A 24,211-nucleotide genomic window follows, 5' to 3' on the forward strand; every position below is an offset into this window, starting at 1 on the left:
CGGGGCTTGCCGCGGGGTGGGCGGGGAGACGGGCGTTTAGCCGCGGCGCAGGCGGAGCGCGGCGCTATTGCGCATGCGCCCCGGCCGTGTGGGCGGGGCCCTGTGAGGAGCGGCGCCCGGAGGGGTCCGCACCTGCCGGTCTGCTCGCCTCGCCTCGGTGTTGGGGTGCGGGCTGCGCTTGGCGCCGCGGCGGGAAGAGCCGCGCGCGGCTGCGGGCGCTGGTCATGGCGGAGAGGTATTGGCGGAGCGCGGGAAGAAGTGGGCGGAGGCGGCCGTTGCGCGCGGCTGCGGGCGCGCCGGGTTTGAAATTTAAAGCGCGGCGCGCGGCCGCGTTCGCTGCCGTTGCCCCGCTCGGCGCCCCCCCCCCCCCCCACCTCTCGCTTCCCGCCCTTGTCTCCTCTCCTCCTCCCCGCCCCCGCCGCCTCGCTCGGTCCCTCCGGGGCGCCTCAGGGCACGGGCGGCGGGGAGGGGGCCGCGGAGCGGGAGCGGGACGGCCTGGCCGAGGCCTTAAGCGGGCGGGGGAAGAGGTAGGAAGCGCGCGGGAAGGTCCGCGAGCGGCTGCTTGGAGCGGTGAGTCAGCGAGAGGCAGCTGCTCCCCGCCGCCCCCTGCCGCTGTTTGGCGTGTAACCGCTGTTTGCCCTTACGTTATAACTAACTTCCAACTGGATCCAAATGTCCGGACACCAAAGTGAAGCAATAACTGCAATAGACAGCAACTTATTTGCTGTCTGTGTCTCTTTCCTTTGTTATATCTGTCCAAACGCTGGTCTTCCATCCTTGTTGCCTGAAGAGATAACTTGAGGAAAAAATAGCAGAGAGAAATTTCCTCTTTTCTGCCCTTATAAAACTTAGTGTGCCCCTTAGAAAACTGAAGGGGGTTGAAGCTTTACTCTTCCTGACTGTGGACTGGCTGTTTTCTTTTAGATTGGTGTCGTGTCTTTGTCTGCATTAATGAATTGTTGCTTCAGTTTTCAGAGGACGGTGACTGACTTCTCTGATGCGATACTTAAGAGTGGCTTGAACAACAGATACCGTGTGTTGGAAGTCAGCGTAGTACAGAGAAATGGCATGGGCCCGGAGAAACACCTGACCATTACGGCATCTCAGTCACTGGAAGATACAGAGCTGTGCATTCTGAGGAGTGGCTGGTAATCCATGAAGAAACACAGGCTGAAAAAGTCATATCTAAAAAGTCATATTTTCATATCTGAAAAGGGGAGAGTGGATTATTAGCTATGTTTTGTGTTGCCTTTGAAATGAGTTTTGCTCTCTTAAAAATGATAAGAAATGTTTTATTTAAACAAACTTTCTCAAAAGTAGTATTGTCAATATATTAGTGTAATGGATATTCATCCTGAGGACAACTGATGTCAGGCTTACTTGCATTGAGCAAGTATTGCTACCCCAAAGTTTTAATATATTCAGTCCTGTGTTCATACTAATAAAGAGCAAGGCAGTAAACTCAAAGCAGAGCATTTTGTCTGCGTGATGTCTTGCAACAATTAAAAGTGTTCTTTTAAATAATGTATGAAGACATGTCTATAAAACATGAGGTTTTGTACAGGCTGGTAAGATCACCTTAGCTTGAGCTCCACTGGAAAAGAGTTTTTCAAGTGTGCATCAGGGAGGATTCCAATTTAGGTATTTGTGCATTGCATGGTATGTTATAAAAGAAAGGACTAGTTCAGTCTTTTGGAACATGCATGCACTAGCTATTTGGTACTGCTTTTCACTTTATGCTGGAGTCTGAAAGACAGGAAAAAGGTCTAAGACTTCATTTCTTGGAAGAGAAAGTATAAATTATTTTGAGCCTTGAAATTTGCAAGTTGGTAAAAATATTCTGCTGACCTTCTGAAACAAGCAGAGTAGCTAAGGTAGTTCTCATGTAACGTGCGAGAGCAGTAGGCCAATATAAAATGTAATGATACTGAAATGGCTTAACAGGTGGGGCTGGAATAGCTTGAAGTCTACCAGGTTTCCCTACATGCAGGTTGTTTTGACACATTATCTGGTACTCAAAATTAAGCAAGTTTTGTTAGTAAAAAGTCCTGTATTCATTTGCAGAATTCAAGTGAATTTCTTATAAAAAGAAGAAAAGCTCTTTCAAAGTATGATGAATCTGTGAAATATATTAATACAGCTTTGAATGTTTGGTGTCCTTAGCTTACAAGTGGTTATTCAAATGTGTTACTTTATAGGGATTCTGTTCCAGTTGTTCCAGGAGACATCATTCATTTAGAAGGGGAGTGTAGCTCTGGTACCTGGATAATAAATGAACAGTCTGGATATCTGATTCTTTACCCAGACCTGCTGCTTTCTGGCACTACAATATCAAGTAGTATTCGATGTATGAGAAGAGCAGTGCTGAGTGAAAAATTTAGGGTGAGTGTTAATTATAGAGCTTCAGTGTTTTAATGTGATTAGTTACTGTTTCATTTATCGAGACTGGTGGTTTTGCCTGACATTAAAACCAGCTGAGACACTGTATTGCAAAATGTAGTTATTAGCTGTTCATAATGTTTACAAAACAGAATTTAGAATGGAAACTGTCTGTTTGTCTCTGGCTGGGCTACTTGTGGGTTTTTTTTGTTTTTTTTTGAGAATTTCTGCTGAAATAATCTTGTATTCTTAATAGGGCAAAAAAACTTTTTCTGCCCACTTAAAATTCTAGCAACCTTTTTGGTAATTTCTGTATTCTCAGCCACATCTTCTATGGATATGAATCCTTTGTGAGGGATGTGTCTCTTATTGGCCCTCTGAAAAACATAACCACATTTGGCCAAGTTTAAAGCCTTTGAAAAATCAGCCTACATTGTTCAGTTGAGACTTTTTCTAGAATACCTACTCTAATACTGTAGGAGGGGCATGCTTTAGCTGATTAGGCAGGAACACACCTGAAGATCAAGCAGAAATACACCTGTACTGTAATCAGGGTTGGTGTGGGCTGTCTGGAATCCAAATGCATGTGCTGGGAGTTGAAAAGAAGAAAGATTTCTTGTGGTAGGCAACATCTGCCAGTTTCAGCTAAAACAAAACCCTTCTAGACGTGGTGGGAATACAAATCTAAATGGGGAAGGGAACCAGAGTGGAGTAGGAAACAAGCTGGCTGGGAGACCATGGCTGGAATGAGAAACTGAAGTATAGGAGATTAAGACTGTGAGGAGATGGTGACAGGAGGCCTTCATTAGAGAAGTGATGGGAGTAAGCTAAGAATCATTTGTAAGGGACAGTGCAGAGGGTCCTGATTCCAGGATCACACCACTTTCCACATGCTGGAGTGAAACCTTTATTTGCCAAATCCATAGAAGATATCAATAAGTACTTGCAAAACATACTGTTAGTTATCCAATCATTTACTGGTGGCTTGTGCAGAGGTCATAACTTACTAAATTCTTATGAGTCTACAGAGTCTAATTCTGGTGATGGTGAGACAGGTTTCTGAGGCATAGTGGTGTTGGAATTACGTTGTGTGCCATGTTAAAACACAGGAAATGTGATTTTGTAATGAAATGGGTGCTGTCCATCATGTGCAGCAGATGAAAACCAAAAATTTTGTATAAAAGTTGCATAAAGTGGACATAAAGCTTACTTTATGTTGTATGACTTCTGTTGTAGCGCTCTGAGTCTGGCTCACACCAAATGCTCGTTGGTACAATTCTTCATGAAATTTTCCAGCAAGCAGTAACAAATAGCTTGACCCATGAAAAAGTAGAAGAACTAGCAAATAAAACTGTCTATGGACAAAAGTATCTTAAAGAAATGTGAGTAGCATTACTTTTTTTTTTTTTTTTTTTAAACTAGCAGATAAATTTCTACTTAGTGTAGCACTACAATCTGAAGAGTATTCTGCCGAATGACCTTGTTTAATGAAACTTTGATATCTCTTAGTAAGGTACTTCTCTGTTTCAGAATGTAATTTAATTTACCTTCCCTGCTGAGCTACTCTTATAAATTTGAATTATGCTTCTCGAGGAACTACAGCTGTTTTTTGCCAGGCCATCAAGGCTTGAGTTGTGTCTGTAACATTAGATTTCCATGCATCTCAAAGCTGAGCTAAATGTGACAAACATAATTAATGTTGATCCTGAGGAAATGAAACAAACTTCTGACTGACCAAGCTTGCACTGAGAGATCTGTTATTTTCGTGTTCTTTATCGGGTTGCCTAAAGGCCCATAAATTTAGGGACTTTGAACTTATTTTCTGCACAAAGCTGGTAGAAATGCTAGTCAAATAAGCAGTCTTAATATTTCCATCAACAAATGGCAAAATGAATGGTTGTCAGTTTTATGATTTTACTACAGACTTGATTAAAATTGAATTCAATTAATGTAAAAATCCTAATATAACTTCAGTATTAGAGATTATATGTTGGGGAAATGTCAGCAGCCCTTAATCCCTGAGAAGCTGAAAGTTAAAATTGTAACTAAATGTTACTCTGGTTCTGATACTAAGATTTGTGGTATTTTTATTGTGACCTCTAAGATTACTTAAAGGTTTTTGTATCTTACTGGTCTCTGTGTTTGAAACTATTGATTGCAATTCCTCTTTGCACATGTGGACTACTGTTAGGACAGAAAGGTCTGATGCCTGTGATCATTTGCATTTGTATGGATTTTCTCGTGTAAAGCCCCCTTGTGTTTCTCTGGTGCTATAAAATAATGCCTTTATTTCCAGTGAGTGCAAGCACTGAACTATCTAACGCCTACATGATTAGACTCTGTTAATGACATTTCTGCCTTTTTGTGTTTGTAACTGTAGTGATGCTCTGAAGAGGATCATATTCCTTCCCAATTAAAATGGTTTAGAGCCTGTCAAAATTTATATGAAAGACAATTAGTAGACCAGTGTATTAGGACAAAAAATGAATACAATTAAATGGGGGGCAGGGTGTGTGTGTGCGTGCGCGTGTGCTTTGGGTTTTGTTTGTTTTGGGTTTTTTGTTTTTAAATGTTCTCAACCTTGCATAAAGCCTAGGAATAGCCAGTTTTAAATGCAGTTTTACTGTCAGTTTTGTTTCTTCAGTTCTACCTTGCTGATATATGTTTTGGGTTTTTTTATGCCCTTTGTTCCAAATGAATTATATCAGAAATGAATAGAATGTATGCTGTCTCTCCTAATAGATGCTAAACTATAGTTTTAAACATTGGTCAACCAAGTTGAACCTTAATGAATCTGTCATTTTCTACGTGTTATTGGTGGTTCTTCCATCATGGTTATTTCCGTAAATCTTGCTAGTACTTGAATACCAGAGGCAAAACTAATATTCCTGTCTTGTTAACAGGTATGTTTTTGGTTTTTTAGGTATCTCTTAAATCTGAAACAAAAAGAAATAATGCAGGAAGTAGAAGAATATTTGCCATCATTTCTTAAATGGGCAGAAGACTTCATGCACAATCCAGCTAACCAAAATAAAATGCAACTAAAACTGTAAGAAGTCAGATTTAAAAGTTAATCATTCTATGTTGTTTTTTCTACCCTTAGGAAAAGCTAATTAAAACTTCACAGTATATTATGTTTGACTCATTTCTTATTTTTAAAGAAAACTTATGTGAATCTGTTCAGTGATGTAGATGATGGCCTCGTTGCCTAGACAATTTTCTTTGAGAGCTGCATGTTTAATTGCTGTTGCAAGTACTGGGAAGACATTAAGAATGGTTATTATCAGACAGAGGAAGAACTGACAAATATTGGTCTTATTCTTTGTAAACAATGTCATACAGAGTAGAAATGTTAGTGATTAGAAGAATTAGCATGTTTGATCAGCTGACTGACCCAAAAGATATTTTGATATGTATAAGTCTACAAACTACAATATGAAACTATTAATCAAATGCAATTCTTTACTGAGATAAGTTTATCAGTGAAACAGTGTTTTCACACAGTTGTGGCAGACCTCTTCCTGCCTAGGGCTTCTTCTTATCAATTGTAATATTTAAGTTTCATGAACTGGCGTATCCAAGTAAAACCTGTCTGCTACTTTCCAGTATGCGTCACTAAGCCTTTTGAAGAAACTAAATGTTTTAGGGTGTGTTCATTCAGAAAAGACCAAAAACTAGTAAAAACAGTTTACGATTTTTTTAACTTAGTTTGAAATTGAGGTGAATAGCAAAACTACATGGTGAAGTGTGATTTTAAAATAACTTTCTGATGTGATGTTTACTCCATTCATAGAAGGATAGTTTGAGCAAGTCTCACTTTCTTTCTGAAGTTAGTGCTTAAAGAGTGCCTATAATGCAAAAGTCATTGTTACTTAATTATAACACTTGTAATATTATAATATTAAGGAGAAATATTAAGGGAAATTGGTAACTTCTGGCTTGCTTTATTTTCTTCCTAGGTCAAGTGATGGAAAAATAGAAGATTTCTCTTCTAAGGTAGAAATTGTGGATATCCTAGACATTGAAGAGACTATCTGGTCTCCCAGGTTTGGGCTGAAGGGAAAGATTGATGTTACAGCCGGTGTGAAAATACATTGCCAGTCTGGAGTACAGTCTAGGATAATGCCGTTAGAACTCAAGTCTGGCAAAGAATCTAACTCCATAGAACACAGAAGTCAGGTACAAATAATATATGTGAATTATCTGTATTGGTGACTGTGTATAAACTTTTATTAGATGACCTTTTTTGTTATGAATGTGAAACTTCTTGTTTGTGTGTGATATAATTTAAAATTAGGGATGGCTAATCGCAGCAGCCCAAAGCTGCTCTTATAAAATGAAAATGAACTGAGGTGTGGGAATTATATATGTTTACACTTTAAAACACACATTTATGGGTTTTTTTAGCCTGAAAAATCTGTTTAGTCTCCTGTTACTACATTCAATTATTGGACTGAGGCAAATTGCTTCAAGAAATGGTGCCTCTTTCCAGGCAACTGATCTGACTTAGAGGTAGTAGGTTTGTACTAGCTTTTGCTAAGGAAGATACCTTTTAATTGAAATCCTTGGTTAGATGTTTACTGCTTATACTTTCTAGATTACCTGTGATAGTAATGACTGCTTAATTATATAAATTATGGAAATGCAGCTTATAATGTACTTTAAACTTATTACTGTGTATTACAAATATATATATAATGTTTTCAGGTTATTCTGTATACGTTGCTGAATTTAGAACGGAGAGTAGATCCTGGAGCTGGATTTCTTCTTTATCTTAAAACTGGTACTATGTATCCTGTTTCCGGAACTCGCATGGATAGAAGAGGTAAAGTTGTTCCCTAGCTCCGGAAACCATACTTCACTATCTTAATTACAATGAAACATTTTAGTAGGTGTTATAAATGTATGGTTTACTCTTGACCATATCTGTCATATTAGATTAGTTAAAGTATACTTTATTAATACTCTATTAGGGCTTCTTGCTAAATAAATACCTACTTCTTAACTGTCTAATAAAAAGTTGATGGCTGGTTACTTCTGAGTTAGAAATGATTAAAAACAAAACCCAAAATATCAGCTTAGTTTGTTCTTTTCTTCACAGAATTAATTAAGTTAAGAAACCAGGTGGCCTTCTACTTAATGCACAGTACATGTAAGTCTGCTGTGGGAAGAAAGCAAGCACAGCTTGCTGCTTTGCCTCCTGTAATTGATGACAGTCAAGCCTGTAAATACTGCTCCCAAATACACAATTGCTTTCTATATAGCAGGTAAAAAATAATAATAAAAAAGAGATAGTTGGACTCTTGTTTTTAAATAAGCTTGAATTGCAGCTTTTGATACTGTTGGGTTTCTTTTCTGGTGCACAGTTTTGTATTTCTGTGATGACTCTTTCACCCCCAAATAAATAATGTTCCGTAGACTCCTGTGCAACTTTTACAGTGTAAGCAAGTAAGTCCCTGATTCTGCAGAGATTTACCTGTTTATTCAGATGTATTTTCATCAGGACAAAATCTGAGATAAGTCTTAATATAATAGTTAATGAAAATAACAAATTTCTGTTGTACCTAAGTTAATAAGAATTATGTTAATAAAGCTATATCCTTGCAACTCTCCAAACTGGCAATCTTTTGAGGGAATAGAACTGAGTTATGGCTGGTTAACAACTCTTTCCCTTTTACCCTGTACACAGTATTTTTTGTCTAAACTAGACTAATTTGTGTGAAATACTATTTCTAATATTTAGCTGTTATGGCAATAGGATTATTCCTAATAGAGTAGCTTTCTTTCCACTTTCTTAGAACTAACTTTTTTCCTCTTGAAGGCTGCAATTTATGTACATGACTATGTATAATATCTATGGATGTTTTGTTTTGAGATAAGTTGACTAGAAGAAGTGAATTGACTGTTTGTGTATTAACTGTGGAATTCCCTTCACTTAGCTAAATCTCAGTATGGTAGTCATATCTTACCAAAAGAGGGAATAGAAGATCAAATAGCTAAATATATACAGTGCTATCCTTGAAATACCTATACGTGGCCTTTCAGTAACTTTTTGCCTTTAATCATTCAAAATCATGGAGCTGATCTCAAGTTATTACTATTAGATTGTTCATATGAACAAATGATACGAGTTCCACTTTATTTCAATGATGACAGATTAATCTGATATGTTTTCCTGTGTTACAATATATGTTTAGATTAGCATTATGTACATGCAGACTTGCAAGGAAGAAGGTATAGGCTGACTCTTTTCTGTGTTTGGGTCTAATCCTAGAGCTGTAGAACAGAAGATGGCCAGCGTGTCTCTTCCTCCTGTTATGGTACCCATTATTGAAAAAGAGACCCAGCACCTGAAACCCTCCCACTTAGAGTATTTCAGCCTGTGGTATCTCATGTTAACCTTGGAGCTGCAAAGTGGAGAGAGTAAAAAGGCATCTAAAAATATATGGATGATACCTTCTTTGGAAAGGTAAGAGGTAATTTTTAACCTGGTGCAAATGATGCCCCCTGCAGTAACTGGAAGTAAGGCACTATATACTTGTGCTTTCCCTACAAGGGAAACTAGTTGTTTTTCCAGTCCTTTTAGAAATATTCAAATATGTTTCCTTGCATATGCTTTTTTTTTTATTCCTCCCCCTCTGTGAGATGTGACCTAATGAAGGCATTAGTCTACTGTATTTACTGGTTTTGTATTTGCAATAGGATACTTGACTTTTTGTTTATCTGCTTAAGTTCCACATAGGAAGCGGTGAATTGCAGCCTCAGCCTTCGGGAGTAAAAGTTGTGTAATTCTGTTTTGCTTTTGAGGGCTGAGGCTGAATGTTGACTGCGAGCCCATCTCGTTGCACTGCTTCCCTGCAGGTTTATTTGACAAATAATGATGTGCATTTGGACCATATTCCTAGGCATGACTGGCAGTCTTTTCTGAAATCAAAATGGCTATTGTAAAGTAACCTTTAAATTTAATCTTCCTGGTTCTTGTGGGTTTTTTTTCCTTAGAATATTCCTTTCTCTGAAATGATATTAGACTTGAATATATATCTGTATTTTTTTAATATCTTCACAGAGAGAAGGCTGGAGATTGTGTTGGAAACATGATCAGAATTGGTCAAGTGCAGGAAATTTATGAGGGACAATATCTACATTCTTTCCAACGTAAAAATGGTGCGATGCCTATAACAAACCTCCTGGCTGGTGATAGAGTGGTTGTGAGTGGAGAGGAAAATGGTTTACTTGGTTTGGCTGCTGGCTATGTTAGAGAAGTCACTGTTACAAGTGTCTCCTGTTTTTTGAGCAGGTATTAGAGGGGGGGGAAAAATCTGTCTGAAGGCATTAAAATACTGGCATCAGGAAGGGTACTTCTGGGCCCCCACAAAGCTCTGACAGGGGTCTGATTAATCTTGCTGGGACTGGGGAAGTACACCTCCAGAAATCTTGCATCTCGATTAAAAACGCTGGGCTTTGGTCTATGTCTACACCTGTATATTTAACAAGGTTGTTTAATTGAAAGCGTGCTTGTAAATTCCATTTACTTGTGACTCTAACATGAGACTACGTGGATTACTGTGTTAATAGCAACTTTCATTATTCCGACTATACTGCCTTTAAATTGGGCTTTGTTCACATCTTACCTCAGATGAGTTATCAGGTTGGGTGTTCCAGCTATTGCTTCACTCTGTGACTTTAGGGAGGTTTCACTTAACACTTAGTAATAAGTCTTTAATCGTCAGCGTGTTCCTTAAAATTATTTTGTCCGTGGTACTGTCATCCTTCAGGAATTTGTCAAAGCTCCCAAAGAACACTGTATTTAGGTTGGATCACGAAGAAGGAGACTTTGGTATAAGTGTCCCCCTCGAAAATCTTTCCAAATTGATGGAAGACTCCCCAGTCAGGTATTTAAAAAAAAAAAAAAAATCAAATAACTTGCACATTTTTAATATTTTAGGTAGAGTTTCTCAACTGGTAACTCTGGGTTTTTGTTTCTCTTTCCACAGTGAAAAGCTTCGCAACTTGATAATTGACTTCCACAAACCGCGGTTTATTCAGCATCTGAGCTCTGTGCTTCCTCCTGAAGCAAAGGAAACTGTTGCAAATATTTTAAAAGGTATGAAGTCTGTGTTTTCTTACCCCCCCCCAAGTCCTCCGCTTAGAAGTAAGCCTCTATTGCCAAAGCGTTTATCACATTAAATAGAAGGTTTTTTTCCTACTTTGAGGTCCAATTATAGTTTTCTGTTTAAAGATAAAAACAAAATCTTTCTTATGATAAAATTCATAAACAAGTTGGAAGAATGGCTAATGTTTCTTTAGAATTCTAATTTTACTTTTGTTAGTTCCTGCAGCTTAGTTTCAAACAGAGTACCACATGACTACATCTCTAACTTGCAGAAAATCAGGGGCAGGGAAGGCTCTTGGGACAGGGGAAACAGACTCTGAGGGGGCGGAAGCAACTGAGCTTTGGTGTGAGCGTTCCCTTGTATTGGCGTTCTTGCTGACCTGTTGGATATAGTGTAGTGTATGCTGCTTTGTGGGAGTTCTGTAAAACAAAATTATATTATGTATATGGAAGTGTCATTCATTCACTGAAAATACTCCATCGTTCTTTCAGAGTTGTCTGTGAAAACAGAAATTTAACTGAATTCTCTTAGAGCAAATAGAACTCTTACAAAAATTTGGTCTGAAGACAAAGATGTGGCTTGTTGCTTTGAGGTCTGCTTTAAATAAGAATTTTGCCCAGCCTCCTGTCCAACCACTGAAGGGATAGGAAATTAAAGGAGGAAGTATATGCTGAAATTCAAGAATGACAGATTATTGAGTGTACTGGAAGAGCTGAAGAACAGTACCTTCCCATGGAAAGAGTACTTGCAAGCCATATGTGTGTGTTTTTGTTTTTTTTTTTTAAACAGTAAATCTAGTGGCACATTTTATTTTTTTAACTGAGCTTTGCCCAGTCCCGATAGCTGCAATGCACTGTTCATCTGCATCAGACTGGAAAAACAGCTCTGATTTAATGTTTTTCTTTCAGGATGATGCTATCTGTGCAGTTTATTTTCCTTTGCAGCAAGGTATATGTTTGAACATGAAAATGGGTATGATAAAATAGAAATGTCTTTACAAGACATCTTATGGAGATGGTCATTTAGGATATTAGAAAAAAACACAAAAGGAAGAAGAATGAATTCTATGAAGAAGAATGTCTTCAATGACTTATTTGTAGGGCTGTAGGGCAGACCGGTACTGCTTGTGTGTGCGCTGTGGTGTTTAACACCATTACTTCATCAGAATCTACAGGCTTGCTTTGCTCACTCTTTCTTTTTAACGGCTTTAGCAGAGGAGGAAACTCGACTGTTTTTTTTAAATACAAAAATTATTATAACTATTATTAACTATAGACATTTCGCTTTTTTTTTTTCTTTAAAGGTCTGAATAAGCCTCAGAAACAGGCAATGAAGCAAGTGCTACTTTCAAAGGACTACACGCTTATTGTGGGCATGCCTGGAACGGGAAAAACTACTACAATATGTGCTCTGGTAAGATCATGTAACTTGATGTTGAAAATTTTTGTTAGATTTAGAGGAGAGCATTAAACTGCATAGCGCATACTTTTCTAAAACAATTGTGATGGCTTAGTCAACTGCTATCTGCATAACTTCAAAGAAGACTACATGTTTCTTTCTACTTAACTTACATTTGGTAGAACTAAAAATATGTACATGGGAGAGAGAAGACTGAATTGTGATACTTAATCATTTTGATTTTAAAATCAAATATCTCACTTTGATGTTAAAATTCATCATCCCCAAAAGTAAGTCCTCAAATCCTGAATGACAGCTCAAAAAAGGACTCCTTGGGGAAGTCTGCAACTCACCCATTATAAATCATATAAATCCATGGTGCTGAAGCTGTGTGCAGCCTGCTGGCCAACTGCTCTAGCTGGTGGTCCTGTTTCCCCAGGAATGTCCTGTAGGAGCATACTGGATTATGGCTGTGGGCTGAGTGAGTTGTTCTTGAAATAGCAGCAACACCTTACCTCCAGTTGTCATCTTTCCTGAATGGATGTTTTGCCCTCTTTCCTTCCCTGCTGCACAAGAAAACTCATGGGGAAAGAGGAGGACAGAGAGCAGGCAGCTGCTGCTATTAACGGATTAGTTCACTGCTGAATCCCTCTGTATGGCTTAATTGTCCTGGATCAAAGCATTTCTGGGTATGGGCTGCATGACTTGTTCCAACGGCGGTGGCCTGCTTTAGAGTGCCACCTTTCCAGTGCAGGGATGTTCTTATCTCTCACTATGTGCAACATGTATAGTAAGCCTGCTGTTTACGGGAACCATCAGGTCTACTGCCCGTATTGCCTTTACAATAGCTAAGTGGTAGATCTGGCCAGAAAGGCTGATGTAAATGAAGTCGTAACTGGTTCCCTCTGAGATTTGTCGGATTTCAGTCCGACTTGGAATTGCTGATTCTTGTATGTAAACTGTTAACTTTTTCCTTTCCTGTGCTAATGATTAGGTGAGAATTCTTTCTGCTTGTGGCTTCAGCGTTCTTCTGACCAGTTTTACACACACTGCTGTAGACAATATCCTGCTGAAGCTAGCCAAATTCAAAGTAGGGTTCTTGCGCTTGGGGCGAGCTCAGAAGGTTCATCCAGATATACGGAAGTTTACAGAAGAAGAAATTTGCAGGTCAAAATTGATTAAATCTGTAACTGATTTGGAAGAGCTCTATAACAGTCAGGTGAGAAAAGAATTTTTGCTAGCCCAGCAAAACATTATAGATCATTACATTAGTATTCTGGTTGTTCAGATACTGTAGAGAAGGAACCTATCCCAAAGGTGTGTTACTGGTACAAGGAATCTGAGCTGAAAAGAGATATTCAATTTCTGTATCACCTCAATTTATTTATAGCCAGTAATGACAAAAAACTGAAAGTTGAAAAGCATTTTTTATGTCTACACAAAATAACTAATTACCATAAGTAATAGTTCCCAAAGACTCTAGTGCTTTTATCTGAGATCTTGTTTCATGGTATGGTTTACATATATATCTTATCCTGACATGGTCTTGCCCCAAATAGATCAATATGTGGTTCCATGGCAGCTTGATCCCTTTAAGGGAAAGGTGATGTAACTGCAACCTCCTCCTCCATCTTTTTTCATGTTGTTGTTTGTCCCTCTTTCCCTCCCACTTGTGCCCGTTGTGACTTTTGTGCAGTCAGAGGGTGGGGAAGATGGAGAGTTGCACTGTTGAGCTGATCTGACCAAAAACTAATTAATTTCTGATTGAAAGCTTAGTACTGCTTTGCTAGTGAAAAGGACAGTCCTGGGAGTTGGGGAAACTGAGCCAGTGGCAGCTTTAAATCGAATTGACTTAAAGACTGAAGTTTCATGGTAGTTGGAGTAAATGCTAGCATTGCGAGGCCCCCTCCTCCCCCCCTTTATTTGTCTGTTAACGAACATTGCAGGGAAATGACTGAAGTCATAAGGGAAATAATGTTTTGTGTTTTAGTCGCTTCAGATTGCAATTGAAGCACAGGGGTGGGAATAATTGTGCTGCTGTTTTATTTTCTCTGGAATAATTCTCTTCTCGCCTCACCAATTTTCTAGGGTAGACACTTCACCATATTCCATAAACTGAATTTACCTAGAACCTGTTACCATCCTAAATGCATGGCAGGAATGTGTTATGAACTAGCTCCTGTTCTAAAGCTGGTTTTTACATTTGTCACTTGCAACCAGTGCAAGACTTCAAGAATATGTGAGGCCAATATATATGCAAGGTGTGAACTGATCTGATTCAAGGATTAATGATTTGATTTCTTTACCTTACACTCTTTCTTTTTTTAATTTGTAAGAATTGGAAATATTTTATATATTGGAAACTTTTTTCTTATTTTATTCTGCAAAATGTAGTGTTAATGGATATAAGATGTCTCTTATCCTTAAAGTGTGTCTCAATTTTCAGCCAGTGGTTGCAACATCTTGCATGGGAGTAAATCACCCCATCTTTGTTCGGAAGCAGTTTGATTTCTGTATAGTTGATGAAGCTTCCCAAATAAGCCAGCCTATCTGTCTGGGCCCACTCTTCTCCTCAAAAAGGTTTGTGCTGGTGGGGGATCATCAGCAACTGCCTCCACTTGTACAGAATGCAGAAGCAAGGTAAGATAAAATGCTGCTGGGCGAATATCAGTAATATGAGCTTTGGGAAGGCTCCTGCAATGCTTTGACTGATGCATCTGTGTGGGGTTTTTTGTTTGTTTTGTAACAGAGATCTTGGCATGAGTGAAAGCTTATTTAAGAGGCTGGAACAAAACCAAAATGCTGTTGTCCAGTTAACTGTGCAATACAGAATGAATAGGTATTAAAACTTTTATTTGTTATATTAGGATTTTTAATGTGGGATTTAAACTGCAATATTTGACACTGTTCCTTGTCTTTAAATTCCTAGTAAAATTATGTCGCTGAGTAACACATTAGTGTATGAAGGCAAACTGGAATGTGGCTCAGAGAAGGTGTCGAAAGCCACTGTTAACTTGCCAAACCTAAAACAGTTGAAACTGGTGCTCGCAGATTTCTTAAAAACTTGGTTGAAAGAAGTGCTTGAACCAGATACACCTGTGTGTTTTCTAAACACAGAGAAGGTAAAGTTGATTGTTCTCTTTTCAAAATTATGTTTTTGTAAATTTTCAATACAGTTAATGTGTAAGAATTTGTAAAGCTTAAAGGTAGGATAAAATATATATCTTTAAAAAAATGGTCTCCTAGTTATATGTAAAATGTGCAGATGTATTTAATATAGCTGATGAATTGTGATGGTGCATCTACTGCTAGAAACATTTCATCTCATAGCAGTTGAAAAGTTTAATTCGGACAGCCAGTATTACAGAAACTGGATTCACTATATACTTTGTCCTAGTGTAAAGAAGGTAGCTTGAAGTCTGTAGCCACATTGGTGCCCTTGCAGCTATAGAATGCTGTCGTTTCCAATGGCTGCGGATCAGTGGTGTCTAAGCTGTGTGCCACTGGCAGGAATAGTTTTAAGTCCCTGTTGAATTTTGCGGAAGTTCTACGTGCTGAAGCGTGAGGGAGGAGTAAGTTGCTTTAGGTGTATGGTTTCATGGAGACTCATAATGAAATTCTTGTCCGAAGAATAAAACTGAAATGCAACAAGGATTGCACAGAGAAACTGGCCTCTAGGTCAAATAAGGGAGAGTTCAAATGCATGTGAAAAAAGATGACTAAATTAATATGCACTTGCAGTTTCTAGTACTTGGTGTGACTAGTTAGTGACTGGACTGTAAGGATTTGAGTCCATCTTCCTTTCTCACTGGTTTTATTTTGAATCCTCTTAACACTGGATGTTGCCAATAGCTGTAGCAACTGAAGCTCTTTCTGCTGACCCTAGCCTTACGACGACCTCCGGAAGAAGTCTCCAATCTATTTCTGTGCTCTCCAGCATGTTCTACGGGATTCACTTTATAGCAGAATTCTAATAGAATCTCTTAAATGACTTAAAGTGGTTCTGTGCTGGTTTTGAGAAATTTCTAAAAATGCCTAAACTTAACAGGGAGGGACCTTTTCCAGGAATGCCTCGATAGCTGCCATCCCTTTCACAGAAAAGCAGGGAAGAGCTTTGTCCCGGTAGGAAATGCACTAACACACTGTTCATCTATTGATCAGACCAAAATTGGCAATGTGAGAGAGCTTCTGTTTGATTTCAACTTTTCTTCCTTCCTAGCCCATCTTGAGTGTAAGACACCTGTTCTGTTTGTAGAATCAGAAGGAAAGCTTGACTTTCCAAAATATTCTTGATTTTGGTTAGACATTAGGCTATAATGTCAAATCTCTTCTTGGAATTCCTGTCAAAAGTCTATGTACTATGACAGCCTTGGCTTAAAAAAAAAGTATCTTGTTTTCCTTGTTTAAAAATTGTGTACTTGATTTAGTGCCGGGGTGTCTGAGTACCTTCAGTCCAAAGCTTTTTCCTTGTACTATGCTAATGTAGTACATAAGTATAAATGCAAGCATATATTCTAAATGTTAGGTTGCAGTGATGATAACTTTTTTCATCTAAAATAGTTTTTGTATTTTGTATTGTTTTCAGCTATGTTAATGTGGACAGAAACCAAGCGTTCACTAAAACAGTGCATTTCTGCTCTAAGGGAATTGAGTGCATGCGTGTTCAGAGGCCTCTTAGGTGGTCTGTGTTGAGATTAGTAAATTAAAAAAAAAAATGGAGCTCCCATTACAGTAAACTTGATTCAGTTGTGTTGTGACAGATCATAAAAACAGAGACTGAATCCATGATGGCAGTGTTAAAAAAAAATAAAAATAAAAAAAATGTTAGGTTATAGTGAGCATTAAGCTATGTAGCCATTAAGGCACAAGGTATAGAGAAACATGGAAAAAGCAACAGAAGCTTCTAATGTGAAGGAAAATATTTTCTACCTCTATAATGTACACAGTGTACTGGAAAGAACACTGTCATGTAAAAAGTTTGGAGGAAAAGTTGCAGAAATGGGATTCTTGCTGAAATGTGCAGTGCCCTATTTAAGGAACAGGACGAAGATTACCTTTTTGCATGTGGCTGGAATACTAAAATAAACTTGTGGGTGCAGAAACCTACTATTAATACTTATGCTGCATCAAGAAGAAAGCTATATGCTGTTGCAGTAATGTTATATATGGGCTTGTCACTTTCTGAGCTCTTGTTCGCTTGCAATGCTTTAATATGCTAGATATTGAACATAGATTATACTTAATAAGCTACCCAGCCAGCTGAATTCCTGGTTTTGTGAAACTTCTGATGCATGTTGTGTACAGTCAGATCCTGTACGTGTACACTGGTACTGCTCTAGAGGGCAGAGACCACTTCCCTGGAATACTCACGCAGGTAAGAACCATGCATTACTCTACCCACCAGTAAAAGTTACGAAAAACCCTCCAATTTTAGATGCTCAGATGATATTGAGGAAACAGTGGTTGTTCATAGAATCAAAGCCAATTGTAATAGGACACTGATATATTGTCATATTAGGTCAGACTATGCTATTTTAAATGGCCAGACTACCATTTTAAGTGGCAATGCTGTGTCAGAAAAGCTGAGAAAGAAGACTGAACAAAATGGCATCAAAGAAAACAAAGTTGATGCATGTCACTAATAACAGTGATGCAAAGACTGGAATGGACAGAGTCCTGGCTTTCATAAGGTAGTTTACACACAAAATTCAAAGGCAGAGGCAGACTTGGTATATGCTCAGTTTTAGACTGTTCTTGTATCAGGAAGTTTGCTGCTGGATCCCAGTTGCTTAAGGGTATGCTAGTTGACCAGAAAGAGAACATTGTAGCATTAAGGAGATGGACTATTCATTGTTAGTGATATTGCTTAAACTTTAAAGGAGGCAAGCATAAGCCAAGAGGATAAATTGTAAAAATGTGGTTACCAGGATAGCAGGAGTATAAATTCTTGTAAGCTTATTCCCAGATATCTGGTCTCATTCATACTTGATGCAGAAGAGGGAGTTAATAGTTAAGAAACTAAATTGAGTGAATACCTCTCTTTCTTTTTCTTCTTTGAACTTTGGAATTTAAATTTGATACTGCCATTCTGGATAGATCTTCCTGTAGTTTTAAATCCAGGCTCTCAAAAATAAATAAATGAAAATCTTGTCTGCTTTCAGTTTCCCTGTTGAAATGGGGAAAATTTGCTGTAAACATCACTGTATGGAGAATTTAAAAATAAGTCGCATGTGAAATATGTCTTGCTCTTTCACCTTGTCAGGCTGGGAGACATCCATTTTTCATATGGCTTATATGGTATGAACTGTAAGGTCAGATGATCAAGCTTTGGCAGTTACTTAAGGTGACTTGCTATTGCTGGAAACTCATCTTAGCAGATCATTTCAACTTTTTTTGTAAATATAGCATTCTGAATATAGACTTTTTTTACTCTAAAATATCATTCAGCCTTATTTTTGGTTAAAACTCTGTAAAACAAATATGATGCAGTGATTTAGTGATCAGAATGTACTGTGCCATTGTATATAGCAAGAATCATTATTTTCATTTATATTTTTAAAGGTCCCAGCACCAGAACATGCAGAAAAAGGTGGTGTAAGTAATGTGACAGAAGCCAAAATAGTACTCTTCCTCACGTCCTTATTTATTAAGGTATCTTCTTTAATATGTTGTTTGGAGGGACAGCTCTATAACTAATTTTTACACTGCTATATGCATCACAACTACATTTATAGAGTTATTCTTTGAGGGATGGTTTTAATGATAAATTTGAAGGTTGAATATAAGTCAGTATAGTGAGAGGCCCGAGATCTGCGCTCAGTTCCCTGTCCCTTGCCTGGTCGGATCCTGGATGCAATAAAAGCAGGATGCCAAATTCTTTAGGAGATGAGGAACTTCCTTTTTTGTGAGGGAGGGGGGAAGGGATTTGCCTTTTTTGCTTATTTCATCTAGTCAGCTTCAGTAGTAGCGCAGAACAAATCTGAGTTCTGAATGCTCGCCTTTTGAGGAAGAAGGAAGAATAAGGATTTTGAGGATTTCTGTCATTGTCCTCGGTAAAGACAAAGCTTGGGATCTTGCAATAACAAATGCTTTCTTTAGTTAATACCAATTATGCCTAGATTTCCATTGACTTCTTTCAATGTAGAGACAATATCTTGCAGCACTGTAAAAATCATTGAGGGTGTTCTGACTGTAAAGTATATCCCAAGTTAACTGCAGTGACAATTTTTTTCTGTTTCTTCTTTATTCAGGCTGGCTGTAAGCCTTCAGACATTGGTATTATATCGCCATACAGACATCAGTTAAAAACAATCACTGACTTGATGGCAACATTAAAAGAGAATAGAGTGGAAGTCAATACTGTAGACAAATACCAAGGAAGAGACAAAAGTATCATAATTGTGTCTTTTGTTAGGAACAGCAATGATGAAAACGTGAGTTGGTCATATTACCTTGACTTTGTTTCAGTCAAATTAGAAGTCAAAAACCACCCTGAGCCTTAAACTTAAATGATGCTATTTTTCAAAATGTGTTTATGTACATTAAATTCTGGAATTTAAGTGGGAAAAATAAAAGCAAATTACACTTATTCAACAGCTTGGCACCCTCCTGAAGGACTGGCGACGTCTTAATGTTGCTATCACAAGAGCCAAGCACAAACTAATCATGGTCGGTTGTGTTCCATCTCTGTGCCGTTATCCTCCTTTAGAGAAGTTACTCTGCCATTTACAGTCTGAGGCAATGATATCCTTTTTTTTTTCCCATGCTGTTTTATGAAAGGGGGAAGGTAAGTTTGACTACTTGAAGTGGGAGGAAAGGATGGGAAGAACTTTAATTTCTTAGGTTATGCTTACAATACTGATTGACAACACAGTACAAAATAAGCCAATTTAATATGCCAAAAATACTTCTACATCAAGGTCATGGATGGATCTGGAACTTTCACTGTCTTCAAAGGTAGACATAAAAATCCATCTTGACTTGCAAGTTAACTTTGACATAATTTTTCATCTTAAATTTGAGGCTTTTTGGCAACTTTTTTCCTGATCATCTTAGTCTCTTGGTATTGTTAGTGTCAATGTGATCATCCTTCTCTGGAAGGAGCATGCATTTAAACATATCCATTGACAGAATGGTTCATCATGAAAAAGGTTGCTAAAATGGAAAATAGCATAACTTTCACATGCTTTGTTAGATTTATTTTATTTTTTCTTCCTGGCATTGTACCAAGTTTGCTCTAGTTATGGCTGCTTACATCTCATATTTAAGTAGGAAAGCTGATAAGGCTTTGTTGGTTGCTTTTTTTTTTACAAACACTAATATACAAACAGGTTTTGTGTTTTTGTGAAAGCAATACATTATAAAAATGCTTGAGTACTATTTCCTTAACTTGTTTACATCTTCAATCTTCCAGCAGGTGCTCATGAAAGTATCCAGAAATGTAACATTTTATGACTGTAAAGATCAGGAATTTGACAGACATATTTTCTGTGTATGCTGCTGAATGTAAATAACTCATCAGTGGGGTATGAGTGCTGATGTGGACTGTTTAATCTGAGTCAAGCCAAACTGAAACCACATCCAATTATTTTAAAGGTTGTCTTTCAGTAAAAATGATAATCCATATTCTGTTCTTTAATAAGCTGCTTGTTAAGCTGGTCGTTTTAGTGCCAGCATATTTGTAACAAACCAGAAGTATGAAATATCCTGTTCCTTCAGGTACTGGATAGCTACTTCTTTATTCACTTTTATCTTGATAGACAGTTCTCTGTATAAGTGAATGGAAAAACTTGAGGAGGGAATAAATCAGTGCTGCTTTGAGTCAGTTTTCTAGGCTCAGTTTGGTTTTAAAGACTTTAAAATGTAGTTTACATACAGCAGTTTCTTTTATTAGCATTCCTAATTAAGATACCCTGGTTCTGTGCAGTTTGGAAAAGAAATGGGAAAACTTTCCTCCTTGTCTTCAAAGCCTTGTGTTCCTATTTAAAGCTTACGTCTACTTCTATTAAATACTGAACTTTAATATTAATATGCATAATGTAATATCTCATGAAGGTCCCTTGATGACTTATCTAAACTGTTTTGTCTAAATCTGAGAAATATGATGCTGATTTACTTAACTACTTTTCACAAACTAAAGTATTTAGAAGATAAATCTCTTAAAGTGAAATTTTGCTCATTGAACATCATAGTTAAAGTCCCACTGGTTTCACTATATTTTTGGTCTCTAATCTTTTTGTCAGAAATCACAAGAAACAAAATTAGAGCTGCAACTTGATGGTTAAGAAGTTTTACATGCTCAAATTCTATCCTTAAAAAAAGGATTGCATATGTGCAATACAAAGTATCCTTTACTTGATGGATGTGTTTTAGTTTCTTTATGCTACCTCATATTGTACAGTCTTACTGAGCCTTTTCTTTCAAAGATCGCTGGAGGAAACAAATTTTTTTTGTCTTTGAGGCATGTGTTCTCTTAGATCAATGTCAAGTAGTTGAGCACAAATACTTACAGACAAACTTCTAGATGTTAAATGTGAGCATTTTCCATTTTTTAACCTGTTTTGACTTTTGTAATGTTTCTGATTAAATAAAAATTTGATGTTTTATTACATTTTGCTTTACATTGAAATATTTTGAATATTGCAAGAAATAATTTGAATAGTTAACAGGATATCCTGTTTTCAGGTTAAAATATATACTTGGTCAGCAACTGTATGAATGCCCTGGGTCTTTCAAAAGATTATATCAAATTAATTATGGGGGGGGATTGCTCATAAAGTATACCTCTATTACAGTAGTGTAGTTTCAGTACTACAGCAGTTTTGGAATAATATATCCTTGTGTAGAATAGTTTTCTATGTTTGGAATCAAAATGTACAAAAGTCTTAAGATTTAGGTTATCCAGGCAGTGATCTATGTGTTATCAAAAATTAATAACAGATATTGCCATCCCGCCACAAAATTGCATGAGAATTGGGCACAAGGACAACCCAGTGGTTTCTTATCTACTTCTAAAATATATGCTTGCTTCTTGTGTGGTAAAAATTGGACTGAATGGAGAGATCTATAGGTTAATGTTCTGATCTGGTATTCTCCAACGAAATGGAGATGTGATTTATAAATCTCTTGCATTCCAGTGAATGTCGAAAGAATATATTATAAAAGTAAAATGAATCACTTATTCACTGTCTTTAAACCATGGCATTCTAATGCAGAAATGGTCATTGATACTGCTGGAAATTTAACAAATATGGGTGGAACGCTATCTTAGTGATGACCATCTTGCTGGGATTCCTAAAAATAACGTAGGAATTTGTTGTATGCCAGTCTAATAGGATCAGAGCCTGAAATAGGACTGTTCAATATTTAAGCTTATTGGGTCCTTTTTTCTTTTAAGAGGGGTGGGAATCTTACTGTATTGGAAAGGGTGTAAGAAGACACTCTGGTCTTAGAGGTTTTTTTCCTTTTTTCACTGTAGTCTCTGAAATAGGACAGGGAGAGGGGAGGTAAAGCATACACTTCTGTTCTACAGCTTGCTGTTTAACTTTTCTCAAAAAGCATAGAGGTAAGATTATGATTTGAATAATTACTAAAAAAAAAAATGTTGTGCAGTAAGCATGAGATGAGATTCCATCTCTGTGGCTGATTTTTTTGCAAAAATGTTTGTTAAGACCTGTGGGGCTGTGGAGTTTTTTGTTTTCTGGTGAGAGTCAAATTTCCATCTTTTTCTAGTAATTCGGAGATGTTTGAGCTTTTGCCTTTGAAAAGACCGACTTCTTTTCCAAACACATTCTTAAGGTACTGAATTCAACTTTTTTTAGGTGTTTGAACTTTAGTTCTTACAGGAGCTTGAATCATGGCATATTTGTTTTAAGACATGAGAGGTGCTTCTAAAATGTGTTATTGAACTTTGGAGAATTATTATTTGAAAGAAGTGTCAGGGCTTCACACGTATGATTCACAAGAGAAAAGTCTCAGATTGCATCTAAGCTGAAGCACGCTAAGCCTGTCCTAATACTCATTAAACAGAGGTGGCAACATCGCTGTGAAAATAAATGTATGCTTTTTGCTACTGAACTTCTGGGAATATGCAACCTGATGCCATGTAGGTTTAGAGGTGCCTTGTTGATAGACTTTCAGTAAAAAGAGACTCTCAGTTTTCAGTAAAATAAAGGGAAGGAAGGTGTTGGAGGTTTCTGCGGTTGTGCAGGAGCTGCTGCCTCGTGTCGGGGTAAGAAAGGGAAATTCCTTCCTGGCTGCGCAGTGCTGGCGAAGGGGCGGGGGGGGGGGGGGAGGCCCTGGGAAGCGCATAAAAACACGAGTGGTAAACCGCGTCCTTCCTGAGCCGCAGCCTCCTGCTTCTGCAGCGTTGGGAGGAGGAAAAAAAGAAAAAAAAAACCCAAACCACTAAAGTGTACGAAATCACCTTCAAAGCCCTCCCCGCCGCGGCCTCCCCGCCGCCCCCGCCTCTGGGCGGGTCCTCCCGCCGCCGGGGGCGCCGTTGGGCGCGGGGGGAGGCCGGGCCCGCGCCACGCCGCGGCGGCCGGGAGGAGCAGCGGGGCCCGCAGGGAGCGGCCGGGGCGGCGGCTCCTCTCCTCCAGCCATGGGTAAGCGGCGCCCGGGGGGCCTTGGGGTGCCGGCTGCGGGGCGGGGGGGAAGGGGCCCGCGGAGCAGGGGCGCTGCGGCAGCGGCGCCCAGCCCCGCCGCCAATAACGGCGGCGAGCGGAGCGGCGCGGCACGGCGGGGGAAAATGTCCGTTGGGGGCGGCCGCGGCGCGGCGCGACCGTTAGAGGGGCGGCGGTTTTTCGGTCCCTCAGCAGCCGGGAGAGGTGCGGCTGGCGCTCGTGGAAGCGAGGCGGTGCGGTGTTTCCCGCTAGCTGGCAGGGTGGCGTAGGGAAGCGTTGCTGCGATCTGTAGATTTAGTGACTGCGCATTTTTCCACTTATTTTTTTTAAATTTATTTATTTTAATAATGAGCTTCTGGCGGCTCATCCAAACTGGGAGAAGAATCTCTTGGGTCAAGCCCTGCTAGTCTGGCTCTGGTGAGGCTAGTGCAGTCGCTGTTGTCTACAAATAATCTCTTCAGCTGCTATTATTTTGAGTGAGAAAAGCTCTTCCCGGTCCATTTTGTTCTCTGAGTCCACCCCATCAGATCCCTGAGCAGCAGTTCTAGAAAACACGCTATGTAAAATCCTGAATCTCAATTCTTTTTTTTTTTTTTAAGAAGCAGGTAAAGGAAAAGCAGCTATATGCAGCTAGATCGCGTTTTGCAATGGACCTAAAACGCATTTCTGACTTGGAAAGACCAGGCAAGAGAGCTG

The 24,211-nt window shown here is 38.7% G+C and overlaps 2 protein-coding genes across 6 annotated transcripts in view; both read left to right on the forward strand.

Annotated features, from left to right (window-relative positions):
* The first annotated feature begins 124 nt into the window (after positions 1-124).
* On the forward strand, positions 125-21,499 carry DNA2 (DNA replication helicase/nuclease 2). Its single transcript, XM_067299749.1, has 21 exons — positions 125-235; positions 969-1,148; positions 2,199-2,382; positions 3,616-3,761; positions 5,303-5,428; positions 6,339-6,558; positions 7,087-7,204; positions 7,481-7,646; positions 8,654-8,848; positions 9,446-9,676; positions 10,155-10,271; positions 10,374-10,483; positions 11,797-11,906; positions 12,886-13,110; positions 14,338-14,531; positions 14,641-14,730; positions 14,821-15,013; positions 18,453-18,542; positions 19,142-19,324; positions 19,488-19,634; positions 20,289-21,499. The coding sequence occupies exons 1-21, from the start codon at positions 225-227 to the stop codon at positions 20,343-20,345; spliced, it is 3,093 nt and encodes a 1,030-aa protein (XP_067155850.1). The 5' UTR covers positions 125-224; the 3' UTR covers positions 20,346-21,499.
* A 1,922-nt stretch (positions 21,500-23,421) lies between these two features.
* The window catches only part of RUFY2 (RUN and FYVE domain containing 2), a 32,970-nt gene continuing 32,180 nt past the window's right edge, over positions 23,422-24,211 (forward strand). For all 5 annotated transcript variants that reach the window (XM_067299751.1, XM_067299755.1, XM_067299752.1 and 2 more), the window contains exon 1: positions 23,422-23,497. In XM_067299751.1, coding sequence (XP_067155852.1) covers positions 23,494-23,497 — 4 coding nt within the window. In that variant the 5' untranslated portion in view covers positions 23,422-23,493. The remainder of the gene's footprint in view (positions 23,498-24,211) is intronic.

This window comes from Apteryx mantelli, chromosome 7 (assembly GCF_036417845.1).
Source record: "Apteryx mantelli isolate bAptMan1 chromosome 7, bAptMan1.hap1, whole genome shotgun sequence".
In the NCBI taxonomy this organism is placed as follows: domain Eukaryota; kingdom Metazoa; phylum Chordata; class Aves; order Apterygiformes; family Apterygidae; genus Apteryx; species Apteryx mantelli.

Bases quoted from the DNA above. Each gene is read 5' to 3' on its own strand.
- DNA2 (XM_067299749.1), top strand. The intron at 3,762-5,302 runs GTGAGTAGCATT...TTGGTTTTTTAG, and splicing joins CAAAAGTATCTTAAAGAAAT to GTATCTCTTAAATCTGAAAC. The intron at 6,559-7,086 runs GTACAAATAATA...TAATGTTTTCAG, and splicing joins CCATAGAACACAGAAGTCAG to GTTATTCTGTATACGTTGCT.